This window comes from Myxocyprinus asiaticus, chromosome 42 (genome assembly GCF_019703515.2).
Source record: "Myxocyprinus asiaticus isolate MX2 ecotype Aquarium Trade chromosome 42, UBuf_Myxa_2, whole genome shotgun sequence".
NCBI lineage: Eukaryota > Metazoa > Chordata > Actinopteri > Cypriniformes > Catostomidae > Myxocyprinus > Myxocyprinus asiaticus.
Window position 1 is genome coordinate 12,473,728 of NC_059385.1, and position 13,371 is coordinate 12,487,098.

General features: G+C 40.3%; 1 protein-coding gene across 1 annotated transcript in view; it reads left to right on the forward strand.

Moving 5' to 3' along the window:
• The window catches only part of LOC127432281 (uncharacterized), a 130,434-nt gene that overhangs the window by 79,108 nt on the left and 37,955 nt on the right, over positions 1-13,371 (forward strand). Inside the window, exon 5 of the mRNA XM_051683181.1 lies at positions 13,106-13,277. Within this exon, the coding sequence (XP_051539141.1) occupies positions 13,106-13,277 (172 nt within the window). The remainder of the gene's footprint in view (positions 1-13,105; positions 13,278-13,371) is intronic.

Consider the following 13,371-nt stretch of genomic DNA (forward strand, 5'->3'; position numbering starts at 1 on the left):
TTCCCGAAACCGTAGTTTCAACTACATTTTCCAAAGAGCATCGTAACATTGAGTGGTTGGAACTACAGTTCACCACATGGGGTTAGAAGCATAGTTTCTTGTTAGTTTTCCGTGTGGACATCAGGGTTTGAAATTAACTTTTTGGCTCACCAGCCACTGTGGCTATTAGTTTTGCAGGGTCACTAGCCACTCAGCATTTTCACTAGCCAAAATCCCCCACCTCGCAAAAAGTGATGAAGGTAACTACCTGGAGACTGGAACTGCATGCATTTGTTTGGACATTTTATTTAAACAATAATTATATTCTTCAGCAGGACACAGGCCTAATGGTTTAAGTAACCTATAAAATATCCAAAGCCAAATGCCAGTTAGAACAGAAGTAGGATAGAACAGGAGGAAAATTTGTCAATAACTTGTCCATAATTCATGGAAGTTTTTAACCACTTCAAATTGTAAATGCCTATGAAAGTTTACCATTGTTCTACCATTGTTTAACAGTGGTATTTGTAGTGACAAGGCTATTATGTAACACCATGGGGTTGCCTCACAAGTTAATGTTGATAGTCTTTTCTAAATAAAAAACGAGTATTTGTTATGAAAAAGCTAATAGCCTAAATACATATAGAAACCTTTTCACGGTTGTAATAAAATTAAAGTATAATAGATTTGCCCTAATAGATTTAATCATAACCTATGTAAATTACCAGTTAGTGTTTCTGCATAAAAAAAAAATAAAAAAAAAACACATCAGGCATTTCCGTCTGCAGAACTGGCACTCACTGGATGTTTTTTGTTTTTGGCACCATTCGGAGTACATACTAGAGACTGTTGAGTGTGAAAATCCCAGGAGATCAGCAGTTACAGAAATACTCAAACCAGCCTGTCTGGCACCAACAATCATCCATGTGATTATCTAATCAGCCAATCGTGTGGCAGCAGTGCAGTTCATAAAATCATTCAGATATGGATCAGGAGCTTCAGTTAAAGTTCACATCAACCATCAGAATGGGGAAAAAAATTTGTGTAACAAGGTTCTTAGGATGGAGGCAGGAACCAGCTGAACAGTCAACGTAAAACTTTAATAACAAATTGAACTCAAAGATATCATAAACTGCAAAACAAACAAAGACGCACACACACAGCTTCATGCGTATCTCTCTCTCTCTCTCTCTCTCTCTCTCTCTCTCTCAAACTGGCGTCTCCGGCCCCCACTTATGTCTCTCCCACTGATTAGTACGGGTGTGACGATACACTTAACTCACGAGATGAGACGATACACGATACTGGGTTCACGAGAACGAGACGAGACAATATTTTAACACTATATACACTACCGGTCAAATGTTTTGAAACACTTACTCATTCTTTATTATAATTTTTTTCTTCACATTTTAGAATAATAGTTAAGTCATGGAACTATGGGAATTATGTTGTGTAGTGGGCTAAAGCACATAACTGGTAATCAGGTTGCTGGTTCAATCCCCACAGCCACCACCCTTGTGTCCTTGAGCAAGGCACTTAACTCCAGGTTGCTCCGGGAGTATTGTCCCTGTAATAAGTGCACTGTAAGTTGCTCTGGATAAAAGCATCTGCCAAATGTAAATGTTATATTTTAGCATCTTCAAAGTAATCACCTTTTGCCTAGAATTTGCAGAAATGTACTCTTGACATTTGCTCAACCAACTTCTTGAGGTATCACCCTGGGATGCTTTTTAAACAGTATTGAAGGAGTTACCATCTATGTTGGGCACTTATTGGCTGCTTTTCTTTATTATTTGGTCCAAGTCATCAATTTCAAAAACTTTTTTTAAAAATACATTTTAGTTTTGTAATGAAATTAATATGTTGGCACAATTACATTTTTGTCTACAAAACTAATTTCAAACATTTAAGCATACGCCTTCAGATCAAAAGATTATTAAGATCATGAGAAACATTTCAGGCAAGTGTTTCAAAACTTTTGACCGGTAGTGTATATGACTGGAAAAATAGTCTTTTATTTGTCTGAAAGTCACAAAATGCAAAACAATGCAGGTGCATTTTGAAATGTTTTAACTAATCATCTTGTAATGAATGTCACTTCAGTTCTACTTTCTGAGTATGAATTATCATATGCAGTAAAAGACAGAACAATATGCAAGCACTGTAAAAGGTTTTGCCACAAACTCAACTGACTGGCTTCTCTCCTGTATAATTTCACATGAGTCTCTTCAGACCTGGTTAATTTTAGTTGAGAGCTGTGGTGGTTCTGTAGGTGTCTTTGCATAGTGCTTGTGTTAGCCGTGGTGTATGGCACTATTTTGTTACAGTGCTTACATATTGGCTGTGTCTCGTTTGGAAGACTGCATCCTCCGGAGGTCGCATTTGTCGGCCGCATACGTCATCGAGGCTGTCTCGTTTCATTTTTTTTAATTTTTTTTATTTTTTTATTGGGAATGCAAAAAAGGTTAACAATTGTATAAATGTAAGTGCATATACATAAAGGCATTGACAATAGTTAAAAAATAAGAAAAAGAAAGACAAAAAAAAAAAAAAAAAAAATGAAACGAGACAGCCTTGATGACGTATGCGGCCGATAAATGCGACCGGAAAGGAGGGGTTCCCCGGCCTGCGGCAAAGGAGGGAGGAGTGTGATGAGGAGGAGTGCGGGTACGGGCCGTGACTATGCACGCCCGGCCCCCAATCAGGCTAATCAGCCGAGGAGAGGGATAAGTGTGGCGAGATGTGGCAGTTCGAGAGAGAGAGAGCCATACGCAGCTGCCGTGTGTGTTTATGTTTGTCTTTTTGTTTCATTAAACATTATTTTGATGGTTTGTCCGGTTCCCGCATCCTCCTTTCCATTGAACCTTGTTACATGCGGTTTTGTAGAAAGTGGCGTTCTGAAATGTCATGTAAACGCAAATGCAGCCATTTAAGGGATTAAAGGATGTTAATAGAAAGCCCTTAGTCACACACAGTTTCTGTTGGAGAACACGTCTTTTGTGTTTATGTTAATGCATAAGTGCTGTTTATATGCTTTTGAAGAGTGCCCATGTGTGTATGTGCTCAAGTGCATCAGAGGAACCCCAAAGTCTGATGTATAGGGAAACCCCACTATTGCAGTGCAATGTATATGTCGCATTACACAGTGCATGTCACTTTCATGTCTTCAGCAACTTTCGCACATTAAACAGCTTTCTGGTGTATGTGTGAATGAGCTATTAGAATTTGATATCCGCATAAGTTTTTAATCCACCCCCTGCGCAACGTCAATTATGACAGCTCTATATTGTTGAACCAATGTGGTTCAAATGATGGAAGTGTGACATAGTTTTTACGGTTTCGGGAAACAGTCATAACTTGCTAGTTAATTTCTCCAACGATGCATTTGGTGCATGGAGGTTAAGCAGTGAGTTACATCGTTGTATGGGAAATGCACCACAGAGTAGTTGACTTATCTGTGCAATCCCTAATGCTGGTATACTGGTGTAACCAACTGGCTTCTTTACTAGCTTAACCAGCAAGACTTTTTTGGTCAACCACCTTCACCTGAAAGACCATGCTGTTTGACCAAACCAAACCAGCCCTAACCAGGATTATTCAGCCTGAAATATCATGCTAGTATAAGGTGGTCTATTCAGTAGGATTTTAACAACATCTTTGTGTACATAGAACTGTGTCAGCTACAAGCTACTTTGTCTTTTGAAGTTCCTCTGTTTATGTATAGGGGTTAGACCCCTGTAGGTGTAGTTATATTCAAGTATTGAAAGTCTGAATGGGGTTTATCTGTGTTTCTTTGTCTTCTCGCCATGACTCAGATTGGCAAATCTGTGGTGGGTGCTGAGTGGATTTGCATTGATACTGGATTTTGGTCTCAGGGTGCACAGTCATGCTGTCTTCTCATTGAGCTCCAGTGGATCCGGGGCGTCATGGACTGCTAGAAGAGAGAGAGAGGAGAGGGAATAAGAAACAGAAAAAAGAAAAGAATATCAGAAGGAGTAAGAGATATAGCCTTAGAAGACCCAGCAGTGCATATCATTCCCAACAGGAGTGCTTTTAATTTGACAGCCAGAGAGGAAATGGTGAACCAATTCTCCCAAGCCGCAGTAATGCACCATAAATTCTGTTTACATTCGCTGTTGGAGAGCACTCGCAGTCATTTGGTGCCCAACATTATAACGACTCTCCCCCTCACTCGTAATGGTGCTGAGATTTCTATACCTTACAGAATCCGTTATCTTACCCAAGCCACGGATGCAACCCGAGATCATGTCAGTTAGGCCGCAATCTTATGACTGTTGGGCTAAATTATGTATTTCTATGAGATTATGGTAAATAGTTCTTGGAGACTGTACTCAAAGTATCTCAGGATATCTCTAAGGACACATTTTTATCTCTGAGCAAGATTTTGTTGCTCAATTTAGAAAGGTAGATGGCAAGTTTTATTCTGTTTAATCCCGTTTCATCGTCTCTGGAGTGCACAATGTTCTGATCTTCACAGACTGACTGTTTAGAGGAATGAACTGTGCATTCGTGTTTGCAAAACTAAACTAAAGTTCGTAAGCTCTGAAAACTAACAACACTAAATTTGGTCAAAAGTAGGTTGAAATGCACAGTAGGTTAAAAGTTCTGCTGCTGAACTTGTTCTCTGCTTACCAAAACTCGAATCACTGTCTTTACATTTACATTTATTCATTTGGCAGATGATTTTATCCAAAGCGACTTACAAAAGAGGAATTATACATCATAAGCGATTCATCTTGAGACAATAATATGAAAAGTGCTGCATTACAAAGTTTCACTAGCATCAGAATAGTAGTATCCAAGACAGATTAGTGTAACAAGAATATATATAGTATTTTTTATTTTTATGAGTGAATGGTTAAGTACTCATGGAAAAGATGTGTTTTTGGCCGTTTTTTGAAGACAGATAGTGAGTCTGCTTCACGGATGGAGTGGGGAAGGTCATTCCACCAACGTGGTACAGTGAAACCGAAAGTCTGGGAAAGTGTTTTGGTGTCTCTTTGTGTTGGTACAACAAGGCCCCGCTCATTAGCCGACCACAGGCTTCTGGTGGGAACGTAACTCTGCAGAAATGATTTTAGGTATGCTGGAGCAGACCCAGTGACTGTTCTGTATGCCAGCATCAGAGCCTTGTATTTGATACCTGCATCAACTGGCAGTGTCACAGTCTGTCTTCCCCCCCCAGACTCCATTTCCCAGGATTCACTGCCCTAATCACTTCTATCAGTTCTTCATCATCTGCACCTAACTTCTATTCCCTCATTAGTTTCTCAGTGTATAAATACCCTCTAGTTTTGTTAAATCTTGGTCAGTCGTTGAAATGCTACATTGTGAAGTGTTTCGTTATGAGGTGTTATGTTAAGCTTAGTTTGAATGTTAAGATTTAGTGTTTGTTCCAGCGTTTGTTCCACTCCAGCGATTACTATTCTTGAGCCTTTCTTCTGTTTCCACTCCAGCGATTGTTCTACTCCTCCAATGTTTATAATTAAAAGACTAAAAGAATCTACTCCTGCGTCTCCTCTCTTCCTCTTTAAGACACCCAATGTTACAGAAGGACTGACCCAACTACGAATACGGACCCATGAAATACGGATTTACTTTCCTGCTCTTCCAGACGTCATCAGCCAATGCCTGCCACGGTTAACGAGCCAGAACCAGTCCCTGTAGCCTTGACCGTCCCAGAGCCAGTGCCTGTGGCCTCGACCATCCCAGTGTCTGTAGCCTCGACCAACCCATAACCACGCTCCCTGCTGGCCGAAAGAGGAGGAGAAGGAAAAGGACTGTTCCCCAGTCTTCGCCCATGCTTACGGCCGCGGAGGTCGTTCCCCAGTCTCTGCCAGTGCTCACGACCATGGAGGTGGTTCCCCAGTCTCTGCCAGTGCTCACGACCACGGAGGTCATTCCCCAGTCTCTGCCCATGTCCACAACCACGGAGGTCGTTCCCCAGTCTCTGCTAGTGCTAACGACCACGGAGGTCGTTCCCCAGTCTCTGCCAGTGCTCACGACCATGGAGGTCATTCCCCAGTCTCTGCCCGTGCTCACAACCGCGCAGGTCGTTCCCCAGTCTCGGCCTGTACTCTATTCAACGGCTCTTAGCCCCGAGCCTTCCACGGCTCCGCATCCCATGGCTCCGCCTTCCACGGCTCTGCTCTTCGAGCCTCCCATGGCTCCGCCTTCCATGGCTCTGCCCCTCGAGCCTCTCACGGCTCCGCCTTCCATGGCTCTGCCCCTCGAGCCTCTCACGGCTCCGCCTTCCATGGCTTTGCCCCTCGAGCCTCTCACGGCTCCGCCTTCCATGGCTCTGCCCCTTGAGCCTTCCACGGCTCCGCCTTCCACGTCTCCGCCCTCAGACTCTTCCACAGCTTTGCCCTCAGAGTCTTCCGTGGCTCCGCCCGCTTCCCCAGAGTGTCCTCCTCCAGTGGTTCCGCCTCCTGACCCAATCCTTGCCCTGTGGCTGCCTCCCAGGCCTCCTGACCCAATCCTTGCCCTGTGGCCGCCTCCCAGGCCTCCTGACCCAATCCTGGCCCTGTGGCTGCCTCCCAGGCCTCCTGACCCAGTCCCTGCCCTGTGGCCACCTCCCAGGCCTCCTGACCCAGTCCCTGCCCTGTGTATAATGTAATTATAGAGTGAAAATACCTCCGAATCACACTCACCATTGTTGCGATAAATTTCTGGTTACCATGGGACCAGAACCCATGTCTTGGAAGTTGCTTAAGCAACACGCTATCAGTTGCGCTAGAGGACAATGTGTTCACGCCTGAAGCTATGCATATGACTGGGTATGTTGCATTTCAGTAATTTGACCGAACAGGGTTGATGTCAAAGTACATGAACTTTTGGAAGCAACATGTATGATTCCTGTATGATCATGCTGCACTACTATATCGCTCATACTTAGCATTAGGGATTTCATCAAACCCCTAATTTAAGTATTGCATTTTGTCGCGTAATTCATCCTGCACTCTTTGTGCTGAGGACAGAAATGATACCTCAAATAGTGTAGCTTGTTGAGGTGAGTTGTGCTACCACTTTTTGAAGTGATCCTTATTGTGAGGCTAATTGAAGGAAGGACCCAAGCTGAATGTACAAAACAGAACATCATAGAAACTTAGAAATGGGCTTTTTTTAAGCTACCACCTAACAACCACTCAGAACATACTAGCAACCTTACTAGCAATGTTCTAACAACCACCCAGAATACCCAAGCAACTGCATAGCGGCGTGTTAAAAACACTCTGAGTACCCAATCAACCATATAGCAATGCACCAATCACACTGACAAAAAACATTGATTAATTGTCTTTATGCTTTATGTTGAATAGCTATTTTTACATAACTCTTCACTCCTGTGGTCCACTGATAAGATCTCGCAGTTGATGACAACAGACCATGGCTACCCATTACCCTGCAGTTGAAAGAGAGAGAGGTGAAAACAGTGTTGAAAAGAGCAGTGCCACTCATTGAAATGCAGCAGTCGGGGTCCCACATAACCAAAAATGTGTGCGTGTGTGTGTGCCCCCCATGCCGGTGAGCTCCAGACATGTAGCCTGGAGGGGGGGGGAGTGTGTGTTCATGTATACGTGTATGTGTTTGGGGAGCATCTCAGCATGGAGGCACTCCAGACTGGGTTTAATAAAGGCAGCAGCCACTGGCTGGCCCTGATTAGGATGGCAAACGTAACGGGTGAGCACACAGAGAGCACACCCCCATCTCCCTGGCAGCCCGTGGGTGCCCCCTGGCATTTGTGCTTTTTTCAGTTGCTTAAAAACATATTAATGGCTGAAGTCTGATAACACTGTATTCAGCACAAACTGGGCTACAATAATATGTGAGCAACATGTATGTACATGTTTGTGTTTTGAGAAAATAAAGTTTATGCGTGGTTTTTGAAAAAACAAAAATGTTAAGTCACTGAAATAAGGCCATATAACACATACTAAACATTTGGATCTTGTAGCCTAGAGTTTTTGCTACAAAATTTTGTGAAAACCATCCTGATCACTCATTCATACAAAACAATATAGTCATTTAACTTTTGTAAGACACTTTTAGTGTTAGGCCATATGTGAGGAGGCGTGAATGATCATGAATATTGATGTGATTCACACCTGAGGAGACAAAGACCCCTCCCCTGGGAACAGAATAAAATGTAATATCTGATATAGGGCATATACAAAATATATATATATATATATATATATATATATATATATATATATATATATATATATATATATATATATATATATATAAAAATCAGGATTCTTTGATGAATAGAATGTTCAAAATAACAGCATTTATCTGAAATAGAAAGCTTTTGTAACATTATAAATGTCTTTTACTGTCACTTTTGATCAATATAATGCATCCTTGCTGAATAAAAGTATTAATTTCTTTCCAAAAAAAAAATTTTTTTTTTTTATTTCTGACCCCAAACTTTTGAACGGTAGTGTATAATGTTACAAAATGCTGTTATTTTGAACTTACTATTCATCAACGAATCCTGAAAAAAATTGTACACAACTGTTTTCAACATTGATAATAATAATAAATGTTTCTTGAGCAGCAAATCAGCATATTAGAATGATTTCTGAAGGATCATGTGACACTGAAGACTGGAGTAATGATGCTGAAAATTCAGCTTTACATCACAGGAATAAATTGCATTAAAAAAAAAAAATATATATATATATGTACATCGCTTTGTTTCATACAGATTACATTGCAGGAGAATATTTGTTTTAAATTTGATTTGTTTTATTTAAAAGTAGACATTTTAAGCTTTCTTTAGACATATGTTTCATGTTTGTGTGATAACTATTCGCTGAGTTTCAGTTCATTTTTGTGACGTGTTTCAGAAAGATGCTCGCGGAGACAGAGACGGCTGAAAGCGCACCCTGTTTATTTTCTTTATTTTACAAAAGCACAAGGTTTTGTTGTTATGGTGAGTGTACACAAATAAAAGTAGACTCTTTATAGTTTCTAATGATGTCTTACACTTACCTGTATGCCCAAAAATGATGGAGTATTTTAAGTTGATTCCGCTGTTATGAGGAAAAAATCCAGCTGGACGTGCCGGCATGTCCTTCGACCCCTGAGGGTTAATATCAGTCTTGAATTAGTGTCCATGTATTTGTATGGCAGTTGAGCAGTCCTGTCCAAATGTATTCATCAGTTCTTAGGATCAGTTCTGCTGACTCCGCTTTCTCTCCCTATAAATGACACTTTTATGGGAAAAGTAATAGTTGCCTAGCTTCTCCGTCCTGAGACCTCTGTACTGCAGATAACATCTCTCTGTTTTTGGCACCTTACCAGCTTTTGGTGTCTCACACAATTTTTTTAAAGATCTTTCTGGAAGGTGAGGGTACAGATGCCTGGAAGTGCTGTGGTGCTTATACTGTCCTCTGAAGGAAGATATGAGATGATTGTGATTACTAATGTAAATCAGACTATATAAATATGTCTGCATTTGAATCATCTGACGAGTGACCATAATTGTTGAGTGGCTAAATTTGGGTTCAGTACTTGAAGATCCCACAAAATCAAAATTGGAATTTTGTGGCTGTCCATAAAAGTACATGTCCATGTCTTGCTCTAAGGTCATCTACAGTATATGCTAATGTTCTTCAAAAAGTTGACAAAACACATTTTTAGCACATATTTACATTTAATATATACATTATTTCTCCTCCAGGAAAATAAACCAAATATATAGATGATTTATCCAATAAAATGGTCTCTAGAAATGTAATGTCCCTCCCACTAATATGACAGGCAATCGCAAGCAGCAAATCATGTTCATGGCTGTGATTTAAACTAAATGCTTTTGGCTATAAAAAAAAAAAAAAGGATGATCCCTTCAAAATGTCCTGCCACAGCTTCCTGCCCTAATAGGTAAAAATGTCAACATGGGAAAGAAAACTGCACTCATCAAATGATTTCATGGGGTCTTTATTGACATCAGTACTTCATAAAATCTCCCATTTGCTTGCCCATTGTAAACTGTAAAAGTCTGCAGTTAGAATACGAGGTACCTTTTAATAAAAATTATTTTAGGTTGCAAAACTAACAATCCCTTTGTCTTTTCAACTATACAAGCCCACTCTTTTATGTTTGAGTGACGACAGTCTGGAAAGTCTTTTCATCAAAAGGTGAGAGATGATAATAAAGGCAGGGCCATCCATATGGGGGGGAAACTGAGGGGGGCCCAAGCCACTGAGGGGGGCCCAAGAGAGATAGATCAACACCCCCGATAGTGCTACGACCTCCAGAGAATGCCCAGCGGAGATCGCCCACACGCGCATTGCCCGCGACAAATAACAGCACCCCAACATATAATGCCACGCGCATCTCTCTCTCACGCAACACCACCATGAGATTGTTGTCATAAGATAATGCAGTCAAAAATGTTCTTAGCTGCTCTATATCTGTCTTCGCATTTGTATGCAAGAACTTCCTCTACCACGAACAACCGGCAAAAACATACCTGAGGAATTAATTGCCATTAATGAACTGAGGTGAATTGAAATCCCATAGTTTCTGCTGCAAATAAATGTTATGAAATGTAACCTCATAATGGAGATAATGCAGCATTATTAGACACACTACAGGGAATGTGATGTTAAAACAACCCTGTACCTTGCGGCTTAACTTTCCAATTTGATTTTATGCTCTAATTTCTGGGTAGCTTTTTCCTCAGCCTACTTGCCAAATCCTCTAAGAGCTAAATTGATAGCATCCTTTGGCTTTGGGCCTTTAGGGCTGTGTCCGGGTTATGATCCAGGGCTGCAGAAAGAGAGAAGGGGAGAGATAACCCAGCCATGCCCTCCAGGATTCAATGTGGCTGGGGAGGGGAGAGGAGAAGAGGGGCTGGCACGATAGAGGGGAGCAGGACGAGCCCGGAGGGAGCACAGATCGCCTTGCTGCTCAGCACTGCAAGCCTGTTTAGTATTCCTGTCACATCAGCTGGAGGGAGCGGCATTAAATTGGGATCAGGCAGATTAGAGTCTAATATAGCCGGCTATTAAAGGCTGCAAATGAGAGTGGTGGTTTACAGCCGGAGCCTGGGCCCTTCAACTAGTCTCACAGACTCTCTCAGTCTCTTTAACAGACTCTGCAAGAAGAAAAAGCACAAACTGGACACAAACATACATACACGCACAGGAACACAGACAAACAGGTTAGGATAGGATAGGATGGGTTAGGGTAGGATTGGATAGGCTTATTAACTTACACATGGCCCTTAATTATTTTTTGTGTGGATTTAGTTTTCTTTGTCACTTAGACTGCCCTGTAAAGTCAAGAAGCAGTAAATTCAGCAACACTGAAAAATTGCCCTTTTCTTTTTTATTTTGAAAATTTGGAGTAACCTATAAAACTGTTAACTCTCTCTGAATTTTGAGCATAGTTCATAACCACTCTGATCATCTGATCACTCTGTCTTAGACTATAATCAGACAGATCATAGGGTTTTCAAACGTTTTGATGCCAAGGACCCAAAAATTTGATGATCCCCTTGGGAGACACCCTGTGTGAGAAAAATAGTAAACATGCTATTATAAAGACATGTTGTTTGAATTAGTAAAAAAAGAAAATTGCTTTTATGGTGTAATTGTACTAAAGCAAAATTGTTGTTTTTAGTCTATTATAGTAAGATAAGATGTTTAAACTAAAATTTTTTTTTTTTTTTTTTTTAATGAAATTATAAGCAGATGTGTTTTTATTTCTTATGGTTTAAAACAATGGCTGTCAATAGAATTTTTATTTATTTATTAATTCCATGGTTTTGGACTGAAATGGTAATAATTTCATATATATATATATATATATATATATATTGGGCCAGTAAAATTTTATTTGGGGACCCCCTAGCACCTCCTTTGAAAATCCCTGGTCTAAGATACCTGATTTTGGTCATAACAAAAGAAAAAAAAAAAAAAAATTACCAAATGTATAGTTACTATGTTTTGCCTCTGCACGACAGTTAAAAAAAAAAAAAAGGCAAATTCAAGACCCTGAGCTGAGTGAAGTTTAGATTTTTGCAGCTCTGCTTTTGAGCAGAGGCGTCTCTCTGGACAGACTAAAACCAATGCAAACATATTCATCCACTCATGATACAGCAAATGTCAATGCTGTTAACATGACAAATTCCATCTTAGCAGAAGCAATCTTTAGATAGAGCTTATGCCTACAATCAAATGAAGATGACAGGGAAGATTATGTATGTCAGCAGATGTATATTGCCATCCATCTCAGCTGAAAAAAAATGAGTAAATTTTTTTAGAATGACATTATAGCATGCTCTGCATACTGTGCAGTATATACTTTGTACAGCCTACTATTTTTTTATTCAAATGCAATTATAGACATTTTAAGCAGTAGTATAATACATCTTTGTGACCTTATGAAGTTACATGTGCAATTCAGCAAGTGCCGTCTAGTTATTATCTCAGAATAAATTTTTTAGTATAAGTTTTCAATACACTTTTTTTTAACTATTGGCAGTCCGATAAAAAAATGATTCAAGAAGGGGATGTTAAAAAACACAGTTGATATTGCTTCCTGTAACTGTTTACTGGATTGCTCTGGTTGTATACTGTACATTTTGGCAAGTGTAGTGCAGTAGATCATGCAGGTATTCTATGTGCACAGAGAATATGCGTATTATGGACAGTATACTACAAAAATAATTAGTATGGTAGTATGCCATTCTGAACATACCCATCAAATTCTCTTATCATTTACTCACATTTATGACCTCTCAAATTAGTGACTTTATTTCTTCTGCGAAACACAAGCTAAGATATTTTGATGGAGATACAGTATGATGTGAATATATCCACACAATGCAAGTAAATGGAGAACAAAACTTCAAAGCTCCAAAAAGGATATAAAGGCAGCATAAAAGCAATCCATATGACTCGAGTGGTCTATTCTCACCCAAAACCGGTCGTATCACTTCAGAAACGCTGTGTTCCAAAGAAGAAAGTCATACGAGTTTAAGGTAGCATTATGGTGAATAAATGATGAGAGAATTATCATTTTTGGGTGAGCTATTCCTTTATGATCAGAATAAATGGTATGTCTCTTCTTCTTGTGTCAGACATCCCCTATTCCCTCTTCTGGCTTTGCTGTTTGAGAAGTGTGAGCAAGCCACGCAGGGATCAGAATGCATCACCTCGGCCAGCTTTGATGTTGACATAGAGAACTTCGTCCACCAGCAAGAGCAGGACCACAAGCCTTTCTTCAGCGAGGACCCTGAACTAGACAACCTGGTAACCATTCAGAAGCCTCTTGCAACTTTATTGATCATTTGCTGTTTTTTTTTTTTTAAGTACTGTTAGGCAAGTATACTTACAGTCTCCAAAC